This window comes from Lontra canadensis, unplaced genomic scaffold (genome assembly GCF_010015895.1).
Source record: "Lontra canadensis isolate GAN:19392208 unplaced genomic scaffold, GSC_riverotter_1.0 scaffold3, whole genome shotgun sequence".
Lineage (NCBI taxonomy): Eukaryota > Metazoa > Chordata > Mammalia > Carnivora > Mustelidae > Lontra > Lontra canadensis.
Window position 1 is genome coordinate 31,876,577 of NW_022630997.1, and position 23,297 is coordinate 31,899,873.

The following is a 23,297-nucleotide window of genomic DNA, read 5'->3' on the forward strand; positions in this document are numbered from 1 at the left end:
TGTTTTCTTTATGCATTTGTGGTTAATGGGGACTAAACCACTTGGGGGTTGAAGTTTTACTTAAGCAACTTGGATATTAATGTTTCCAGGCTGTTACTCATGGTACATTTTGGGAACAGTTTTTCTTACATCTGTAACTCCGTTTCCAGCAAGAAACATCTCTTTTTGTTGGGTTAGCATCACACAGTATCTGATTTCTGTTACTGTGGAGGATTTGTATTGTTACTGATAATGGAAATTGGATGAGCATTTACACTGAGGATTAAGTTTAGAGTGTTAGGCTTTCCTTCTAAAACTAGTTTAGAAAGATTAAGGAGGTATTGTGGAAACACTGAAGAATTGAACTTGATTACAATTTGAGATTTGTTTGGAGTCTGGTTAGCAACTTGTATTAATAGATTTTAATCCACAAAACCAGTTGTATTTTTAAGGTGTTAATTTGTAAATCTGGCATCTAGTATTCATTCAGAAAACAATATATTTTGTCCGTTTTACCCTTAGTCCTTTTGTAAAAGATTTGAGATTTAGAGTAAGTGGTAAAAGTACAATTAATTAAAAGACCAAAGAACTGAGATTGCAGGTAGCAGGAGAAAGCATGCTTGTTTTATTAGCAATAGGACAAGGATGGATAGCACTGTAGTTGAAAATAGACCTTAGATTTCAACTTCCGGCAAAGTTTGGGGATACAAAAGATTATGCAGATCTCATATTTTGAAAGGAAGTAAAGACAAAACTTTCCTAGTACTGAATTCTTAAGAAGAGTTTGTACTTGAGGCTTAATATAAGTGCCTCGGAACAGTATAATAAAAGACTTCGCCTTGCATAGTTTTACTAAAAATGCTGAACATTTTTCACTTTTTTTTTCACCCTTGGATGAGAGGACGAGCCAGCTGTTACTGTCATTCCCTTGATTCTCCCGGTTAATTCTGATTTGGCTGTCCTTATGCTTTGCCCACATTTTCTTCTGAAGCATTGTTTAAAACTTAAGGTTAGGATAAACTTTCATTAAAAAAACAGCTTAGTGACGCCTGGATGGCTCAGTTGGTTAAGCAGCTGCCTTCGGTTCAGGTCATGATCCCAGTGTCCTGGGATCGAGTCCCACATCGGGCCCCTTGCTCGGCAGGGAGCCTGCTTCTCCCTCTGACTCTGCCTGCCTCTCTGTCTGCCTGTGCTCACTCGCGCGCTCTCTCTCTCTCTCTCTGACAAAAAAAAAAAAAAAAAAAAATTCTTACAAAAACAGCTTAAAAACTGATTCTCAGATCAGCTCCTAAAAACGTAATCATAGGACTATTAAACCAAAATAAACTAACTCAGGTCTACTTACTTTATAGATGAGGTTCAGAGAGGTCAAGTGACTATCCAAGGTTGGGTAGTGGCACAACTGGAGTAAGATTCACTTATCGATTTTTAACACGTTGAGCACATAATGTGTGCCCTCCACTGTGGCTGTGGGAGTGCTGTTCCACTGCAGTTATCCCGTGTTCTTACTGCTGTGTCTTGTCCTCTGATCGTTCATCCACCGTGTGGATCACATAGCCGGGAGGAAGGAAGATGAAGCTGAGGAAGTGACAAAACTGGTCAAGGAAGGCAGACACGGCTTTCCCAGGTGCTGTCTTTTTGGGAGCAGGGCGTCACTGGCAGGGAGAGGATAACAGCAGGATGAATGTTTAGGTAGAGGAACAGTATGAACTTGGAAATTAAATGTACACAGATGGCAGTTGCTTATATGGTTTTGCTGATGTTAGGTCTGTATCTGTCCGTACCACCATAAGAAGTTGTTAGGTGGGAACTGGCAACAGTTTTCTGTAGAAATGAGATATTCGTTTCCCAGTCTGATACAGCTAAATTATAGTTCTGCTGCTGATAGTGTGGACTGAATGGGAGCCCAGACAACATTATAATGGTTTCATGAGGAGAAAATGTGTACTAAAATACAGATAAATAGATGTTTAAGAACATCTTGTCCCTCTTCCTTTTTCACGAGGTATTCTTAGTGGAAAGGGCATGGGGTAGCTCTATGAATATTTTTTTTCCTCTCTTTTCCTTTTGACCACTCAGAGCTGCAGCAACTCTGGCAGCCCCCTGTAGGGTAAGAAGGGAACTTTGAAGGAATGCTTTTAGTTCTTACGGTAGTCTTATTCTAAGTTCTTAAAAACCATTTATCGGTTTGTATGTTTATAAGTTGATTATAGTTTTGGAAATACTTGTGTACATTATGACCTTCCTTTTTTTTTGCTCCTACCCTCTAACACTTGGGCATTTCCCTGTTTCTAGACTCTACTCTTACTATGTCTGTCAGATTGTTACTGTCTTTACTGTCCTTGAACAAGCCTTTGGTTTTAGTTGAAGTTTAGAAACCCAAACTTAAATTTTTAATAAAGGGAGTCTTTATAAATCTAAAGTGCTTCCTAGCCTTTTTTGAATTAAAGATCCTTGAGAATGATAAAATTTTGGACTCAAGATAAAACTGTACATGTAATGTCTCAGAATTCCCTTGCAGGTCATTTTATTCAAGAGCCTTTGAGAAATTTTGGGATAAAGTTTGTGCAAAGCGTACTAGCTAAATTCCTTCCCATGGAATTAACACCATTTTCACTGTAGAATTATATCACATTGGTGAAAAGGGTTCATATTTACTGCATCATTTCTCTTAGCATTAAGTTTAAGGTGCATATCTTTCTCTGTAGGGGAATATGTGGTTAATTTTTTAGCTACTGGTAAAATTGTTTCATATATGTATTATAATATTTCATACCAGGGAGTACTTTTAAAAACCGTGGCTTATTTGGAGAGGAAATGCAGAATGAGGTCATGATGCATTATTGTTGCCGTTTTCCAAATAGAGGTTTGATAGGAAAGACAACTAGAAGCAAGATTACAGACTGAATGAGAACTGCAAGGAATGGTTGAGTTGCTCAAATGTCCTAACTTTCCTTCCTTCCTTCCTTCCTTCTCTCTCTCTCTCTTTCTTTCTTTCTTTCTTTCTTTCCAAAAATATTTTATTTATTTATTTAACAGAGAGAGACAGCCAGAGAGGGAACACAAGCAGGGGGAGTGGGAAAGGGAGAAGCAGGCTCCCTCCTGAGCAGGGAGTCTGACGTGGGACTCGATGCCAGGACCTCAGGATCAGGACTTGAACTGAAGGCAGATGCCCAACGATGGAGGCACCCAGGTGCTCAATGTCCTAACTTTTCATTTAAAAACAGAAAACTTAAGGGCATCTGGGTGGCTCAGTAGGTTAAGGTTCTGCCTTTGGTCCAGGTCATGATCTCAGGATCCTGAGATGGAGCCCCAGGTTGGGCTCCGTGCTCAGTGGGGAGTCTGCTTCTCCCTCTTCCTCTGTCTTTCCATGCCCCATTTGCTCCATACTCTACTTTCCATCCTCTACTCCCTGGATTATTTTAAAGATTTATATATTTATTTGGGAGAGGGGGTGGGAAGGGTGATAGGGAGAGAAGCAGACCCCCCGCTGAGCACGGAGCCCCATGTGGGGTTTGATTCATGACACTGAGATAACTTGAGCTGAAATCAAGAGTCAGACACTTAACCTACTGAACTACCGAGGCCTTCCTTCCTGGATTATTATTATTTTTATTTTTGTTATTTTTTAAAAGATTTTACTTATTAGAGAGAGAGAGTGAGCACCCACCCACTAAAGGGAGAGAAGAGAAGCCCCCACTGAGCAGGGAGCCTGACCTGGGCCTCCATTTCAGGACCTTGAGATCATGACCCAAGCCAAAGGCAGATGCCTAACTAGCAGAGCCACCCATGCACCCCTCCCTGGATTATTATTATTATTTTATTTTATTTTATTTTTTAAAAGATTTTATTTATTCAACACAGAGATCACAAGTAGGCAGAGAGGCAGGCAGAGAGAGAGGGGGAAGCAGGCTCCCTGCTGAGCAGAGAGCCGGATGCGGGGCTCTCCGGGACCCTGAAACCATTACCAGAGCTGAAGGCAGAGGCCCAACCCTCTGAGCCACCTAGGTGCCCCTCCCTGGATTATTTCAATGCAGATTCAGGACTTGTGTTTTATACACAAATACTTAAGTTTTAATTGCTATTAAAGTGAGTTTTTAAACAGGTGTGCTGCTTAAAAATGGCCTTTAGCAGGACCTAAAGGTTTGCCCTTAAAATTAGGAGGTCGTGGAATGTTCTTTAAAAAGTTCTTTAAAGGGCTATGTGTATTAGGGTCACAAGAAGGCTTCTCTTGCCTTTTGTATGAGGCTGTTTCCATTTTCCATCTTTGTGCTTTCTGCTACAGGTTTTTAATCAGGACTCTAGAATAAAGTATGCAAAGACTTATATTTCTACTTGGCACACTTTCCTTGCCAGCCAGCTGGGATTCAGTCTACACATCCTGCCAAATATTGAGATAACTACTGCATAGGCTCTTAATTTGCATGACTGGTTTCGTAGCCAATACATTTTTTTTCCATTTGCTTAAAGCTGTACTGAGTGTTTGTATGTTAGATGGGTGTTATTGTCAGGAATTTAAGAACTTTGATTAGGAACTGAAGATGATTTTTAGAAAGGAATGCATTATTCTATTCCTGAAAGCTTAAAGTAGGCCAAGAACTCGTGAGGTGAGATGAGATTTTCATCTGCTTATTGGATAAAGTATAGGTGTCTAATGAGGATTATTAAAGAATTCTGAAAGTATAATATCACGAACAGTTCCTAGCTTTCATTTAGGTACTGAATATATTGTTTAGAATATATTTAAGTCGTACCTAAAATTCTGTTTTTCCAATATTTTATTTATTCATTTGAGAGAGAGAAAGCACAAGCAGGGTGAGAGAGGGACAAGAAGCATACCCTCTGCTGAGCCTGGAGCCTGACATGGGGCTCAGTCCCAGGACCTGGAAATCATAACCCAAGCCAAAGGCAGATGCTTAACCATCTGAGCCACCCAGGTGCACCTAAAACTCTTTTTAAGAGAAGTAGATAAGAGACCTATTATTTATTTAGCTCCTACTTTATTTTGAGCCCTTTATGTATCAGTTGACCCTTAATCACAACTATGTAAGCCAGGCTTTATTTTCATTTTATAGAGGGTAAAGCACAGTTCAGTGAATAATTTGGATTACTAGTAGAAGATCTGAAAGACATCCACAGTGTTCTTTTCATGAATGAACATAATTTTATCATATTTAAAGACTTATATTTAAAATATGTCAGCCTGCATGCCTGAAACAAATAATACTTTATATGTTAATAAAAATGAATAAATAAAATAACATGTCACTGGGGCGCCTAGGTGGCTCTCAGTGAGGTGACTCCTGATTTTGGCTTAGAGCAAGTCCTGCGTTGGACTCCTCAACAGGGAGTCTGCGGAGATTCTCTCTCTCCCTCTTCCCCTCCCTCCTAACTTGTGCACTTTCTCTCTCTCTCCCAAATAAATAAATCTTTAAAAAAATAATAGTGTCACTGTACAGTCATTTTTATCTTGATGTTGGAAATAACTGATGGGAACATATTATGGATTCTCTCTTGTTGCTATTTAAGTAATTTTAATAAGAATTTTGGCCTAAGTAATTATAATACTTAGTGAATAAAACTGACCTTATTTTTATAAGTAATAAGTATCTTCTATTTTTAATTTTTTGTTTTATACAAATGGAAATTCAGTATGCAAATTCTGGAAGACTAATTTTGCTTATTTTGTTCTAAAGTAGAATTTTATTTTTCAGATTTTACTTATTTATGTGAGAGAGCGAGAGAATGAGAGACAGAGAGCATGAGAGAGGAGAGGTCAGAGGGAGACACAGACTGAGCAGGGAGCCCGATGCGGGACTCTATCCTGGGACTCCAGGATCATAACCTGAGTCAAAGACAGTTGCTTAACCAACTGAGTCACCCAGGTGCCCCGTTTTTTGTTGTTTGTTTGTATATTTGTTTGTTTATAGTTTATTAACTTTTTTTTTTTTAAAGATTTTATTTATTTATTTGACACAGAGAGAGAGAGAGAGCACAAGTAGGCAGAGAGGCAGGCAGAGAGAGGGGGAAGCAGGCTCCCTGCTGAGCAGAGAGCCCGACAAGGGGCTCGATCTCATCGCGACCCTAGCCGAAGGCAGAGGCCTCAACCCACTGAGCCACCCAGGCGCCTCATAGTTTATTAATTTCTCTAGTAATCTCTACACCCAGCATGGGGCTTGAACTCACAACCCCGAGATTAAGAGTGGCATGCTCTTCCGACTGAGCGAGCTAGGTGCTCCAGAACTTTAATTTCTTGTAAAATATTTTCTTAGTAAAAGGAGAATTATTTTCAGGGTCTGAGCAAACAACAAAAGTGCTGTAGACCACTAACAAGTTTCTTCTTGGATCCAGGTTGAATAACAGCCATTGGGAGGGTAGTACATAGAAACTATAAGCATAATCTCTGCCCTCTGGAAATGGAACTCCTGATTGCCACTTATAATAATAAGTAACTGCTTTTAAAACAATGACCAACACATTTGTATAATACTTGATGCTTTTCAGAGATTTTCCATATGCCATATTTTTAGAATTTAAAGCTAGACGATACATATATTTTTCTGGTCCAGTCTCTGACTCCAGGAAGCAGTCCACAACTTTTCGAGAGCCCTGATGGTAGAGGAGGATAAATTTGTTCGTAGGAAGGTCTGGGGGAATGCCTGCCTTCCAACCATTCAGCTGTTTTAGTGTCCTCTATGCTGAGTGCTCATTTATGCCAACGAACAAGATCTTGTCTTATTCACATTCTAGTGGGCAGGGCAGTAGATTGAAGACAGAATAAGAAGTGTGCTGAAAATTACAGAAAGATAGAAGGATCTGAGATGGCTGGTTGGCTGAGTCAGAAGAGCCATGTGACTCTGGATCTTGGGGAACTGAGTTCATGTGCCATATTGGGTGTAGAGATTACTTAAACTTTTTTTTTTTTTTAAGATTTTTATTTATTTATTTGAGAGAGAGAGAGAGCATGAGAGAGAAGGTCAGGTGGAGAAGCAGACTCCCCACGGAGCTGGGAGCCCCATGCAGGACTTGATCCCAGGACTCTGGGATCATGACCTGAGCCGAAGGCAATCGGTTAACCAACTGAGTTAACCCAGGCACCCCTATTTTTTATTCATTTTAAAAGATTTTATTTATTCATTTGAGATGGAGATAGCATGAGCAGGGGGAGAGGCGGAGGGAGAGGGAGAAGCTGGCTCCCTGCCAGGGAGCCTGGTGCACGGCTCCATCCCACGACCTTGAGAGTCTAACCTGAGCCAAAGGCGGCTGCTCAACCATCTGAGCCAGCCAGTGCCCCAATAAATAAACTTTAAAAGTGGAAAGAAAAATATAGGGTCCTGTGAAATTGTATAATAGCCTATTTACTGGTCTGAGTGAGGGGTAGGGGCAAGGCTAACATTTAACTTGAGACCTGCTGTACTGAGCAAAGGATAAAAGTGACAGCTTAGTAGCATGGGCAGTAAGGAAGAAGGAGACGTTAAAAATGATTCTCAGTATTTAATGTGAGCACCTGAGCAAATGGTAATGTCATTCTTTGAGATAAAGGGACATTTTGAGGGCAAGTTCATCAGTTCAGGTTTATGCACATTGAATTTGAGGTATTTGTGAGGGATAGGACATGCTAGTATGGAACTTAGATAAGAAGTCTTGGTTGGAGATAATACATTTGAGATTCAGCATATAAATGTTATTTGAGGTGGCGCCTGGGTGGCTTAGTCAGTTAAAGCTCTGACTCTTCCTGTCAGCTCAGGTCTTGATTTCAAGGTTATGAGTTCAAGCCTCGTGTTGGGCTCCCTGCTTGTGTGTGGAACCTACTTAAAGTAAATAGTGAATGAATGAATGAATGAATGAATGTTACTTGAAGAACTTGTAATACTTGGTGGAGAGAAAAACTAGATAAGGAAATTGAATAAGAGCAGAGCATCAGTAGGCACATTGAGTCAGTGCTATTTTATAGAAGCCAGCAAAAAGGTGTTCATGAAGTGTCAACTGAATTGGAATGTTATCAGAACCACAAAGCTGGCATTGGAGTATGCAGCTTGGGTTGAAACAGTCTGAGTAGTGAGTACATAGTGAGGGTATGGGGGTAGCAAGAATGTACATGACTCGTTAAAGATGTTGGATGGGGAGAAAAGAGGTTTTGAAAAGTTATGAGGTGATGAGGGGTTCTGCAGGGTTTGATTGCATGGAAGAGCCTTAGAACATAGGCTTCAAAGCATAGGGGGGAGAGTGGTCTTGGGAGAAGGATGCTGCGTTTTCTGGACAGGAGGAAAGATGGTTGAGAATGTGAGCTTCCTGAGAGGTGGAAGATAAGGTGGCTTATGGAGGAAAGCATTTTTTTCTCCCATGAAATGATAGAAAAGGTTATCCCTGGAAGTGGGAAAGAAGGGCAAGGAAATGCAGGGGCTGGAGTGAAGGAAGGAACAAAGGGTTTAAATTGATGTTGCAGAAAATGGAAGGAAGAAGCTGTGTAGAGACAATTTCTGGATATTAATGAGACTTTAGTGAAGATAATATCATTAGAAACTCAACGGTTTCTAACTTACCTCATTATGTTTGTGCCCCTCCTCCCACCTTTAGCCATGAACCTGCACAGAATGTAGAATATTGGAAAGGAAAATTAGATTATCCTGGATTGTCATTTTTGTCTAACAAGATGTGGTGTGAACAGATAGAGAAGGAAGAATTTAGGGTATTGCCCAGAGAGTGATTGAAATGATGGACTGTAGAATTTAAAATGTTTAGGATCTGGACAAGGCTGGTGGATAGGAGAAAGGAGAGAAGAGGGGTCAGTATACTAAGAGTCTTATTAAATAGAAGTCAAGAATGGGGTTACTGGAACAGGTTGGATAGTTGGTAGGCTGTGATTGAGAGGTGAAGCCACTTTGGTTAGAAGTGGCTTCACCTCTCAGTCACAAACTACCACTACAAAGATACCCAAAACTATCCAATCTGATTTTAATATTTAAGAGGTGAAGCTTTCTGGGACATAACAAGTTGCTTCATGAAGCTGAGAACTGGTGTCTGAGCTGGAATGTAGAAGACTACGGATGGGAGAAGGTTAAAGAACTGTGAGGTCAGGAGATTGGGATTTGGTGGAATTCAGCATGATAGCAAGACTGGCATGAGAGGTAGGTTATAAATCCTGTGTAAAACCCTTAAATGAAGAATAAGAGGTTGTTAGATGACAGGTAAGAGGAAGATTAGAGGGTAACTAGCTAAGTGGCACAAGCCTCAAAAGAATGGGCTTTTTATAAGAGGGTGGAGTAATAATAGTTTTATAAACAGGCTCTGGGGAGCTAGCACACCAGTGACCCCAAAGCATCCTACTCTCAGATACTTAAAGGGGCTGAAGAAGTACAGGCATGTGTAGTCAGGGTTTAGCTAGGGCACCGAATCGGTTGAGGGAATGAATCCCCAGGTATATGTGAGTGTCCTGATCACCAAAGCCTGCCTGTTTTAGACATAAGGTTTTGGGTGGTGGTGGTGCTCATTTTTGGATTATGAGATTGGAAAGAAGTACAGATACATTTTGAGTATTAACATTCAGGAGAAGGTAGATCACAAGATGTGTTTATGTTTTGGATCATGACACAGAGAAAGAGGTGAGAAGCATACTTTAGAACCAAATTTTCCTATAGCAGTTTTTGAACCATATATATGTAAAAGATTTACTGAAAGAGGACAGAGTGTGTACGTGTGTGCACATGGTGGGAAGGGACAAAGGGAAAGAATCTTCAAGCCAACTCCCTGCTGAGCATGGAGCCTAACTCAGCTGCAGCCCAGGACCCATGATATCATGACCGGAGCCAAAACAAGAGCTGGATGCTTAACTCACTGAGCTACCCAGGCACCCCTCCCCATATATTTTTTTAAGTTCTAGGCTTGATTTATTAGTCAAGGTTCCCACTGGAAATAGGTTGCGTGTCCTAATTAGGCTAACCTCAGGAAAATATAAAGGAGCTATTTAGAAAGGTGTGGGAGAATGTTAGGGAAAGCACAAAAAATGGTGTTGTAGGCTTGGTTAGCTGCAGTGAAGCTATTATCACCCATTTTCACAGGGACAAGAAATCATCTGAGCCTTATAGTGGAAGCCACCTTAAGAGGAACAGTATCCTGTTGAGGGGCTTCATAAGCAAAGTGCTGGAGGGGTAATGTACCTGAACCTAAATTTCCTCCTCTCCTTTGTCCTGCTGGGGGTCCTCATGGGTAGAACCCAGTAGAAGAAGTAAGGGGACTTTGATACAGATCAGCCTCCTGAGAGGGCTAAGATCAGGGTGGAGAGTGGATCTGGAAGGACGAGTGGAAAATACTTGATGTAATATCTTAAAACTGCTAAGTTCTATGGAAATACATACATTTGTGTAATTATTACCAAGATACAGAATATTTCTGCTATCTCAAAAGTTCCTTCATGCTTTTTGATTAGTTCCTTCTCTTACTTCCAGCCCCTGGCATTCACTGATCTGTTTTCTGTCTCTGGTTTTTATCTTTTTCAGAATGTCCTATACATGTGATCATGTGGTATATAGCCTTACCAGTCTATTGTCTTTGAGTTAGCATAATGCTTTTAAAGACTGTTCCATGTAACAGTAGTTCATTCCTTTTTGATTGCTCAGTAGTATTCTATTATATATGTACTGTAATTCATTCATTAGTTGGAGGACATTTAGATTGTTTTCAGTTTGGGGCAATTATGAGTGAAGCTGTTATGATATGTCACATTTAGGTTTTTGTTAGACATATGTCCTCATTTCTCTTGGATAAGTACCTAGGAGGGGATCGCTGGTCATGAAAACATTGATCATAAATTTAAATGGTTGCAAAGGGAATAATTTCCTATAAATAATATAATTTTAAAGTAAAACTAACATTCAGTGTAAGTATCAGTGATTTTTTTAACCTTTTTATTGTAAAATAAAACAAAGATACAGAAAACCACACAATGTAATGTGTAACAATATGCTTAGTTTAATGAATTATGAGAGCAACACCCTTATGACCAACACCCACATTAAGAAATAGAATTTTGGCAACCACTCTAGAATCTCTTCCATCTGTCCCTTCCTTCAGCCCCAGAATAACTGCTCTCTTGCCTTCTATCATAATCCCTTTGTTACTTGCAAGTGCTGTAATTACTTACTGTTTATTTTCATATATTAAATAATAATAAAAGAACAAGTTCTTTTTTTAACAGCCAGATGATTTACAGTACTCCTTTTTCTTTTTGAAATATTTCTATACCACCTCCCCTTCAGAATTTTATCCTAATGAACATACTTATGCTTAGCCTTTTAATGGTCATCCTTTTCATAATTCTTTGTACAAAAATGTGTATCTACTTAAACTTCTAAGAATTCTGTGATTGTCATGCTCTAGGTATTTAAAAATTCTCCTAGATTATTAGTACAATTATTAGTGCATAATTTATCAAATATGAATGCTATACGTTTTAGAGTTAGGGTTTAAAAGAAAAATACTGCTGCACGGTTATGTCAGTATCTATGTGCTGTAAATTCTTTAAATGGGTCATTGTTGATCTGAGACTTTTGGGTTGCTTTCATATTTTTGTTCTCTTTTTTAAGTTGCTTTATTTTTCAAATACCACTTAGTAACTCTATGAGTATCAACTAGTAACTTACTTATATCTGTTATATTTAATTTGCGAAATGGGGTACAGGTTCACATTTCCTTATATGAAACCTTCGGGGCCAGATTTGTCTTGGAATTTAGGATGATTTTGGAATATAGGAAGTGCATATATTTTATATTAATATTGCCTATCAGAGTCTGAGGCGGCACTCTAATCGAAGACCATGTTTGTTCAGATAAAGAAAATACATTCCGAAGTATTTGTATTTATTTAAATAGTCTCACTTAGGTGAGATCAGGTTTTGCTTCAGAATATATTATGAGAAAACTTAATTTTCAGAGCTTTTTGGGTGTTGTAATTGTGAATAAAGTCTTATGAACTTGTAATAATAGTGCCTACCTCAGATGGTTGCTATTAGTCAAATGAATTAATATGTAGAAAGTATAACAATATGGGGCAAATACTTAGGGCTTGGTAAGTATAAATAGAGTTCAACTTTGTTTTTTCCTCAACTTTATTGAGATATAATTAACATGTAACATTGTGTACTTTTTTTTAAGGAGAGAGAGGTGGAGCAAGTGTGTGTGTGCAGGGGTAGGGGGGTGGGCAAAGGGAGAGGGAGGGAGGGAGAGAATCCCAAGCAGGGTCCATGCCCAGCATGGAGCTGGATGCAGGGCTCTATCTCAGGACCCTGAGATCATAACCTGAGCCAGAATCAGGAGTCAGACCCCTTAAGCAACTGAGCCACCCAGGTGTCCCATGTACTTTTTTTATTTAAAAATTTTTTTTCTTTAATATATATTTTTAAAGTAATCTCTGCATCTAACAAGGGGCCTGAACTTGCACCCCCAAGATCAAGAGTTGCCCGCTCCACTGACAGCCATCCAGGTGCCCCTGTATATTAATTTTTTTTTTACTTTGATTTTTAATTGTGAATGAAATAAAATACTTTTTCATAAGTTATTCATTTATATTTTGCTTCTTTATGTCTCTAACTTCTGTTTTTACTGAGATGTTGGACTTGCTGATGTATAAGAATTTTTAATATATTAAGGAAATTAAATTAGCCTTTTGCATTTCCCTAATGACTACCAATGAGCATTTTTCATGTGCTTATTTGATATCAGAGTAGTTTCTTTGCTGATATCTGTTTATTGTTTTGCTCATTTGTAATTGGGTTGTTTATTTTCTCATTGAATTTAAAGAGTTCTTTATATATTTTGGATAAAGATCTTTTGTAGGTATATTTAGTGCAGACATTTTTTCTGGATCTGTGGCTTGTCTTCGCATTCTCTTAACAGTGTCTTTTGCAGAGTAGAAGTTAACTAATTTTAATTAAGTCCCACTTTATCACATACTTCTTTTATTACAAGAGAGTATACTCTTTCCCCTAGGCATTCCCTTTGGACAGTTCTAATTTAACGTTAATGTTCTTGCTCTCAGCCCTTACAGTTTGTATGAATTGAATGATTTCTACACATTGAATAAGTTTGTTCCCTCTTCTCATGACAACAGCCCTGATAATTAAAGGCAGCTTGAAAAAAAAAGAAAAAAGGCAGCTTGTATGTAATGGAGGTTCCCCTTTACCCCATAAATTAACTTTTCTAGTTACCTCCTCTGTATTTAATGAATAATGATCTCCAAAGCCTCTTCTCTGTCTGTACAGTCTCCTTAGTCAGAAGTGAAAGGTTTTGTTTAAATCTAGTCCTCAGCACATCACTTGATGCATCTAGCCAAAACATTAGATGTTTAATCTCTTCATCTGGACCTTTTCTGTTAATGTGGATTAAGATGGTTTACCTGCTTTAGTAAGTTTTCAGCGACTACCCCTCTAGGTAGTTTAATGTAATAGAACTGGGCTTTTTTATGAGGTCTTTTGGACATTGGCTTAGTTGATAACTGTTGCTGTTATTGGCTTCTCTGAGCCTTTTTTTCTCACCTGTGTAATGATGCGTTTGGTGAAAGTAAAAGGAAATATCTTTACTTTCTTATAAGATGGTGGAAGAAGTATATATGTTGTATATGTGTATATATATGTATATACATGTTAGTCTATAGCAACTAGCATACAGTTACACAGATGTGTCTGTTATGTAGCTTCAGTAAACAATTCATAGTCAGTCTTGTCTTATTTTTATCCCTACCTTTTCCCTTTTTATAATGGATTATTTTGAAGCAAATTCCCTACATAAATATAATTCTTTAAAAGATAAGGACTCCAGGGATACCCGAGTAGCATAGTTGGTTGGGTGTCTGATCTTGGGGTAGTGGGATCCAGCCCTGTGTCTGGTACCATTGTTAGTCTTTTTGTAGGGGGCAGGGGAGGGAGAGAGAATTTTAAGCAGTCGACTCAATCAGGACCTTGAGATCATGACGTTTAACTAACTGAGCCATCCAGGCGCCCTGTACTGTTGTTAGTCTTTAAGGTATGTAATATGTACCTTTGCCAGTTATTATTATGTTTTAAGCTTTTGAACAGCCTATTTTTAGACAGTATACAATTCAAGAGACAGGAAAGTCTTTTCCATCATCCCCATCCCTCAGGGCAACCCTATCTGTACATAATGTAGATCTGTCTCATTCTTTTTTAATAGCTACATAGTATTTAGATATGTGGCTGTATGATAATTTAGTTCTTTATTGATAGTGTTTGTATTGTTTATGAAGGCAAGAACCAGGAAAGTTGTAGTGAGTTTCCTTGTTACTTATTTTATTTCGTGCTTATTATTTATAGAGTAAATGGTTATAAATAAAACTGCTGGCTTCGAGGGTAAGTGCATTTCTTTGACGTACAGATTTCTAATTTTAAAAGATACTACCGCGCACCTGGGTGGTTCAGTCGGTTAAGCGTCTGTCTTCACCTCAGGCCCTGATCTCAGGGTCGTGGAATTGAGCCCCGCATCAGGCTCCCTGCTCAGTGGGGAGCCGGCTTCTCCCCCTCCCTCTGCCTGCTGCTCTCCCTACTTGTGCGCATGCGCTAGCGTGCGCTCTCTCTGTCAAATAAATAAATAAGATCTTAAAAAATACTAAAAAATGAAAGATATTACCAAATTATCCTTTGTAGTGGTTATACTAAGATATGCTCCTACAGAAGTATAGTTTTATTTTTGTTTCTCTGATATATTTTTGTTTTAAAGATTTTATTTATATTTATTTGTCACACAGAGATCACAAGTAGGCAGAGAGACAGGCAGAGGGAGGGGGAAGTACGCTCCCCGCTGAGCAGGGAGCCCGATGCGGGGCTTGATCCGGGGACCCTGGAATCATGACCAGAGGCGAAGGCAGAGGCTTTAACCCACTGAGCCACCTAGGCGCCCCTGAAGTATTTATTTGTATAAGCAGACCACTTTATTGACTGGCCTGCTAATGAATATTCACATTTCATTGTTTTGCAGTGATGTTTCTATACATACGTCTGTTATGCTGAACCATGTGGTATTGCTGATATTCAATTATTTTATTTATTTGAAAGATTTATTTTAGAGAGAAAGCCTGGGCACAGGAGCAGGTAGTTCTCTTAAATAGTGTTTTATGGACAAACTTAATTTTGATAAAATTAAATTTTTCTTCCTTTATGATTGATGCTTTTTGTATCTTGTTGAAGAAAACTTTCCCTGCCTGAGGTCATAAAGATATACTCCTATATACTAAAAAAAAACTTTGCACTTTCTCCATATTCAGGTCTCTTAATTCATCTGGATGTGTCGAGTTCCTTTTATTTATTTTTTTAAAGATTTTATTTAGAGAGAGAGAGTGAGAGAACACGAGCAAGACAGAGGAAGAGGGACAAGTAGACTCCTCTCTGAGCAGGGACCCTGACACAGGGCTTGACCCCAGGACTCCAGGATCATGACCCAAGCAGAAGGCAGACCCGTAACCATCTGAGCCACCCAGGCACCCCTATAGGAATTATTTTAAATTAAGGAAATTGACCTCATTTTTGGTAATAATAGGTGCACTTATGTTTTTCAGATTTTACTGTTTCCTTTAACTTTAACATGCTGAAATTTTAGATTGTATGTAAATTAATATGGATTATGAGCTTTGTATCTGAGAAAGAACTCCCCATTCCAGGGTAATGTATTCTTTAAAATTTATTTTATTTTATAATATGTGTTTAGTTTCATTTTCTGTATTCAAATCTTAATCTAGAATATATTTTAATATTTGAGGTTAAAAAAAAGTCAACTTTATTTCCCCCTATGTTTCTTATGGGGGAAATAATTTGTCTTTCCACAGATTCAGACTTCCACAGTCAACACACACTGATGTCCTGCATATGTTTTGCTCCTTCTGTTTGTCCTTTAAACCAATAAAAATATATTTTAGTTTGAAAACTTGCTGAAACTATACATACTATCCCTGAAAAATGTGTGCACGTTTTCGTACAGTTCACAAAGTATAAAGAACCTCTGAAACCCATTCATAAATCTCTGCTCAAACTTACCTTCCCAACTTCTTAAATACTTCAGAAAGTATATTCATGGAAGCCTTAAGTCATCCCACCTATTTTTTTCCTTTATAAAACTATATATACTATTATTGTAAGTTCTTGGATGTTAGTGTTTTTAAGAGAATTATCCATTTCCCTTCCGACTTAAGAATCCTTTAGGGAATAATGGTCATTTAATTAATCTTTTATGTGAGGTTGCTTACTGTGTTTTAGATAAGCAGTATGAGTCCTAGAGAAAGAATATGGCTTGCCTAATTTTTACGTATCTAGTAATTGGTTTAGCTGTGTGGTTTAACCCTATGCTTCTCAAATTCCATGTAATTTTCTTCATTAAGATAAATTCCCTCCTTACCTAACGTATAAAAGATTGAGTATCTAGTGATACTAAAATCTAGTGATGTTGGGGTACGTGACTGGCTTGGTCGGAAGAGTGTATGACTGCTGATCTTGGGGTTGTAAGTTCAAGCCCCACATTGGGTGTAGAGATTACTTAAATGAATACATTTTAAAAATAAAATCCAGTGATGTTAAAAAGCATTTATTAAGTATCTGATAGCAGATGATGCCAATTAAGTCTTGAATTGAGAACTTTCTGCACATCCAGTCTTGACCCTCTGGCTTGAGGAACAGTAGGCTTGAGAATGTGGTTTTAGATTCCTTGCATGAAGCAGGTGGACACAGGACACACAAGGGAGTATTGATAAACTTACACATTAGAGCCCACTAAGAAAAGTTTTGCTAAAAAATTATAAAAAATAAAAAATAGGTCCTGTGTTGTGGCAAAGTGGTAATACCTATGATAATTTGCATTCATGTGATACTGTATCCTGTAAAATACCCTTAAATATATTGTCTTTTATCTGTTCAACTTGCCCTTCAGAAAGATCTTACTAGTTCACTGTTTTTGCTGAAGAAATGGCCTGAACTTCTTAAGGCCTCATTTTAGCCAGAAAGTGGCACAGTTGGCACACATTCACTTAACTCCTAAACTTAGCTAGGAATACATTTCTGTTTAAGTAGTTGATTTTTTTTCTTTTAAGATTTTATTTATTTATTTGACAGAGAGCCCAGCAAGGGGAGCAGGGAGAGGGAGAGAGAGAGAGAAGCAGGCTCACAGAGCATGGAGCCTGATGCGGGGCTTGATCCCCAGACCCTGAGACCATGACCTGAACCGAAGGCAGAGGCTTAACCCACTGAGCCACTCAGGCGCCCCAACTTTTATTTATTTTTGAAAAGGTTTTATATATTTATTTGAGAGAGAACAACATGAGCAGGGTGGGGGAAGGATAAGCAGACTGCCCTGAGCGCAGAGCTTGACACATGGCTTGATCCCAGGACCCTGAGTCCTGACCTGAGCCAAAACCAAGAGTCTGGTGCTTAAGCAACTGAACCATCCAGGTGCCCCAATTTATAACTTTCAGTGAGAATATTTTCCATAGAGTCTTTATTACTTTTTGTATTTAAAATAGATTACATGTAAGCTCACAACAAAGTTAGGCATATGAAAGATAGCTTATTATGGGAATAAATACATGTTATAGTAACAACATGTATTCTCTCTGATTGTAGGAGAAATGGGAGTAATAAAAGTGAAACTTGAAGTAGTTTTTTTTTTTTTTTTTTTTAAAGATTTTTTTTTTTTTTTTGTCAGAGTGAGAGAGCACAAGCAGGGGGAGCATTAGAGGGAGAGGGAGTAACAGGCTCCCAGCCAGGGAGCCTGATGCGGGGCTCGATCCAGGACCCTGGGATCATGACCTGAGCTGAAGCCAGACGCTTAACCTTCTGAGCCACCCAGGCACCCCTGATGTAGTTTTTTTTAAATAGGGATACTAACATTTATTGTTCACAGAAACTTTTTAAGTCAGAAAGATACTTATTACATAAAACAACTAAGATACAGCCTAAATAAATTTTGTGACATGAAGACAGTAGAATGCTCTGCAGTTATGAAAGTGATATGTAGGGGTGCATGGGTGGCTCCGTTGGGGTTAGCATCCTTACCCCAGAGAAACACATTGCCAGAATGTTTTCATTAATTTCTGCTCAGGTTGTGATCTCGGAATTATGAGATTGAGCCCAGGCCTCCAGCTGGGTGTGGAGCCTCTTTTTAGGATTCTCTCGCTCTCCCTCTGTCCCACCTCTCTCCACCTCCCTATTAAAAAAAAAAAAAAAAAAGTCATGTAATATAACATTTAATGACCTGTCACAGACCTTTGTGTAGCTAAATATCTGAGTACTCCCATAAGCTATTTATTAGGAAATAATTCCTTCAGTAATGTTGTAATGTAGTCTAGGTCAGTGGCTTCCGTTTTTGAGAGAAATTGAAGCCCTCAGGGAAACTCCCAAAGTTAGGGGTCTTGCTTGGGCTCTAGAGAGCTAGTTTAGCCAGGGCAACACAAGCTTCCAGACTCCACTACCATTGCTCTTTCCACTTGATAGTAAAGGCAGTGGTAGTATATTTTCTGGTTTGTTTGTTTGTTTGTTTTTAAAGATTTTATTTATTTCACAGAGAGAGATCACAAGCAGGCAGAGAGGCAGGCAGAGAGAGAGATAGAGGAGGAAGCAGGTTCTCCGCTGAGCAGAGAGCCCGATGCGGGACTCGATCCCAGGACCCCAAGATCATGACCTGAGCCGAAGGCAGAGGCTTAACCCCACTAAGCCACCCAGGCGCCCTCTGGTTTGTTTTTAATCTTGGCTTTGATTCTTTCTCTTTTAAAGTATCAGCTGTCAGAATTAGCTTTTAATTTTTAGCTTTTCAGTATTTTAGGCTTAGCGATTGGTACTTCTGAGATAATGAAAACTGTAGTTCCTTTTGCTGGGAAATGTCTAAGAATAAAACAGGTATTAGATGCCTTCTAAAGGTAGGTAAGTATAAATCTAACAAGTTAAATTATGTTTAAACCCGTTGGGTAGTATTAAAAATTGTGCGTTGAATTTATGTAATCATCCCTTTGCTTATACTTGATGGCTTGTTAATTGAGATCTGTAATTGGCTTTTCTTAAATGTAAGTGCACTTTTTAAATACTTTTATTGTTTGGCATAAACATTTTGCCAGTGTTTCTCTACCAGTGCTGAGTGCTGGGAGAATTAATCATAATACCAGTTTGAATCATATTTCCATCTCTCATTTAGAAAGGTTAACAAAAAATGTTTCTGATGATAAAAATTAAAGATAGCAAAAATAAATTCCCCAAGTACAAAATGAATAGGAAGTTTAAGGTTTGCTACTTTCTGATATGCATAAATAAGCCACTGTAGTCACTTAGGCACCAGAGCTACTGTTAAAAAAGAAAAAAATTTTTGAAGTTATATGTATATGGCGTTTAGGATTAGGAGAACGAGTAGAAAGCAGAAATAGCAAAAGAAACCTGACCTTGAGACAGGTTTCTTGACAGAGCTGGCATGCCTCATGGGCATCCTTACCCCAGAGAAACACGTTGCTAGAATGTTGTCATTTATTGTGTTATACTTTTTTTTTTAATGTTTTATTTATTTATTTGAGATAGAGCATACAAGCAGAGGGAGAGGGAGAAGCAGACTCCCTGTTGAGCAGGGAGCCCAGGGGGGACTTTGATTCCAGGACCCTGGGATCACGATCTGAGCCAAAAGCAGATGCTTAACTGACTGAGCCACCTAGGTGGCCCCTGTGTTACACTATTTAGATATACTAAATAAATCTCAATTTAAGGATTTTTATTTGCAAAACCTGTAATACTGCTGAGAAGATTTGGCTGGGTCATTTAATTCTGAATTGATCTGTTTGCTTAACACTGTTGAAATCTCTTGAATTAATTTTTTAAAAAGATTTTATTTATTTATTTGACAAAGAGAGAGATCACAAGTAGGCAGAGAGACCGGGCGGAGGCGGGGGCAGGCTCCCTTCCAAGCAGAAACCTGATGTGGGGCTCCAGGACTCTGAGATCATGACCTGAGCTGAAGGCAGATGCTTTAACCCACTGAGCCACCCAGGTGCCCCTCTTGAATTAATTTTAACAAATTTAAGGGATTTGAATGACTAGGGAGAGGTCATTAAAAGACATGAGAGCTCTATGCTAAGCCTACATGGCTCAGTCAGTTAAGCGTTCAACTCTTAATTTTGGCTCAGGTCACGATCCTCAGAGTTGTGAGATCGAGCCTATGCAGGCCTCCGTGCTGGGTGTCAGCCTGCTTAGGATTCTCTCCCTCTTCCTCACCTCCTTTCCCCCAAAATAAAGGTGGAAGGGGAAATGTCAGATATGTAAACATTCATCAGTTTCTTCATAATTTAACATTACTGTAGTTATTTTAAGATTAATTGATTCTGTATTCTTAATTAGCTAGATATTCCCATTTGTTAATGTTTACATTGATGTCACTTATCTTTTTATCCTTATTTTTAATTTTTACAGATAAAGTGGAGAATTTTAGTGAAGAATATGAAAAGAATAGTCACCATATTTACAAAAATGCTGAAGATAGTACAAAGAAACCCAGTGCAGAAACAGCTGTAGCTTCTGGATACAAAGCTGATGAAATCAAGGAAACAAATGATACTTGGAACTCCCAACTTGGAAAAAGATCAGAATCTCCATCAGAAATATCTCCAATTAAGGGATCTGTAAGAACTGGTTTATATGAATGGGATAATGATTTTGAAGATATCAGATCAGAAGATTGTATTTTAAGTTTGGATAGTGATCCTCTTTTGGAGATGAAGGATGAGGATTTTAAAAACCGGTTGGAAAATCTAAATGAAGCCATTGAGGAAGACATCGTGCAAAGTGTTCTTAGGCCAAGCAACTGTAGGACGTACTGTAGGGCCAATAAAGCGAAATCCTCACAAGGAGCATCAAATTTTGATAAGCTAATGGACGGCACCAGTCAGGCCTTAGCCAAAGCAAACAGTGAATCAAATAAAGATGGCCTGAATCAGGCAAAGAAAGGCAGTGTAAGTTCTGGGACCAGTTTCAGAGGGACGGTTGGACGGACTAGAGATTACACTGTTTTACATCCATCTTGCTTGTCAGTTTGTAATGTTACCATACAGGATACTATGGAACGTAGCATGGATGAGTTTACTGCATCAACCCCTGCAGATTTGGGAGAAGCTGGCCGTCTAAGAAAAAAGGCAGATATTGCAACTTCTAAGACCACTACTAGATTTCGACCTAGTAATACTAAATCTAAAAAGGATGTTAAACTTGAATTTTTTGGTTTTGAAGATCATGATGAGACAGGAGGTGATGAAGGAGGCTCTGGGAGTTCTAATTACAAAATTAAGTATTTTGGGTTTGATGATCTTAGTGAAAGTGAAGATGATGATGAAGAGGACTGTCAAGTGGAAAGAAAGACAAGCAAAAAAAGAACTAAAACAGCTCCATCCCCCTCCTTGCAGCCTCCTCCTGAAAGCAATGATAATTCCCAGGACAGTCAGTCTAGTGCTAATAATACAGGTAAGACTTTAAGAAAAACTATAAATAAATGTTTTCCAGGATTAAATCAGCAGCTACTTAGCTTCTGCCTAGATACTTAATTTTAACTTGTTATGTTCAATTTTAATAGAAGTACTATGTAGGACCACAGATTACCTGAGGTACAGGTACAGTATTTTATCCAGAGGCACAACATTTTAAAATGTTAATAAAGTTCCACATTGTAAGGATTGATTTATAGATTGGAGTCTTTTTGTTTGTGTTTTAATTCTGCTATTAGCACTTGAGAATTTTTAAGATTGTGTGTATAGGGGTTCTAGACATCTTAATGTTTCAGCTTTGAAAATCCAAATGCAGTAGAGACTTAGGGTAGATTTTGGACATTTAGAACTACACTGATAATAGATGGTTTGTAGTGAGGGAAAAATTAGAAAATTAAAATTGTTGAAAAGCCTTTGTAGTTGTCTCAAAACTAATCAACTAACAAATGTTTAAAACATTCTCAAGAAATCTTAAGTCTTAATCTTAAAAATCATCCTCTTGAGTTGATTTAATAAAATTGAAAAGTGCTGGTTAAGTATTTATTTAATCTTAACAGTGACATTTAATTTGTCGCTTAGGTTGTAGGGCCAGTAATGACTAGAGGCTCTCAAGGAGTTGATAGTCTACTGTGAGAGACAAAAGAAGTACGATAGCTTTGCTATTAAGTCTTTACCAGACAAGGGCTTTGTAAAGTGGATTGATGAGTGAGGAAGAGTAAGTGAAAGCCTCTGGGATACAGGAGCTATATTTATATATATTTAACCAAATACATAGTTTTTCTGTATTAGTTTACTTAATAAAGCTTTTGTCCTATTAAGTCATACAAGAAATGTCATTATGGTGAGTTAGAATTCTGATAGTATTCTTACATATAGATTAATTTGTACATTATAAGTCATACTTGAGACTACCTACCCTTTTGTTGTATTTGGCTTAAAATTAGTTTTGTTAGATTAGAGTCATTCTTTAAAACTAGAATTATATAGGGATAGTCCCTGAGGCTCACTTCTTACTTCCCATTGCAAAAATAAGGGTATTGTCAGAACTCATCTAGTGCTGTCTTGAATTTCTTTTGGAGAACTGAAGTTGCAGCAGCCTTGCTAGTCACATGTGATCTGACTGGGCAGACAGCTTTACAGTTGCTTTCTCAGGAGGATGATAAGTAATGATGTACGAAACCTGAGCTCCTGTCTCCCTGCAGTTTACTTAGTTCTTACTGCTAACCTTGATAGCAAGTTATCTTAATCAGCAATTGAAAATCTGTGGCGGAAATTTACATTTTGAGGTCATAAAACTTTTTTTCTTTTAAGATTTTATTTATTTATTTGACAGAGATGACAAGTAGGCAGAGAGGCAGGCAGAGAGAGAAGGAAGCCGCAGGCTCCCCGCTGAGCAGAGAACCTGACGTGGGGCTCGATCCCAGGACCCTGGGATCATGACCTGAGCTGAAAGCAGAGGCTTTAACCCACTGAGCCACCCAGGCGCCCCAGGTCATAAAACTTTTTAAGCGTTGAAATGTGAAATTATTAGGCGCCCCTTTCATAAACTTTATGTTGCTACCAAATAAAATTTAAAAATTAGAGACCATTTGATTGATGTACCCAAAATTGGAATTTGGGTGTTAATATAATATATGAAATAGCAAACATTTTTAAGGGTTGGGCTAGCAAAAAGCCCTCCTATTTTTCTTCTTTTGTTTAGGCTGGAATAAGTATAACCATTTAGGAATTAATCTAATTCTTATTTTTTTTTTTGAAGACCTACAAATCATTGAGCTACATTGTACTGGGGTCATTTTCCATCTGTTGCCAAGGATAGCTA

The 23,297-nt window shown here is 38.4% G+C and overlaps 1 protein-coding gene across 2 annotated transcripts in view; it reads left to right on the forward strand.

Moving 5' to 3' along the window:
• WAPL (WAPL cohesin release factor) overlaps positions 1–23,297 on the forward strand; it is an 85,244-nt gene that overhangs the window by 3,926 nt on the left and 58,021 nt on the right. For both annotated transcript variants that reach the window (XM_032838401.1, XM_032838396.1), the window contains exon 3: positions 20,412–21,455. In XM_032838401.1, the coding sequence (XP_032694292.1) occupies positions 20,412–21,455 (1,044 nt within the window). The remainder of the gene's footprint in view (positions 1–20,411; positions 21,456–23,297) is intronic.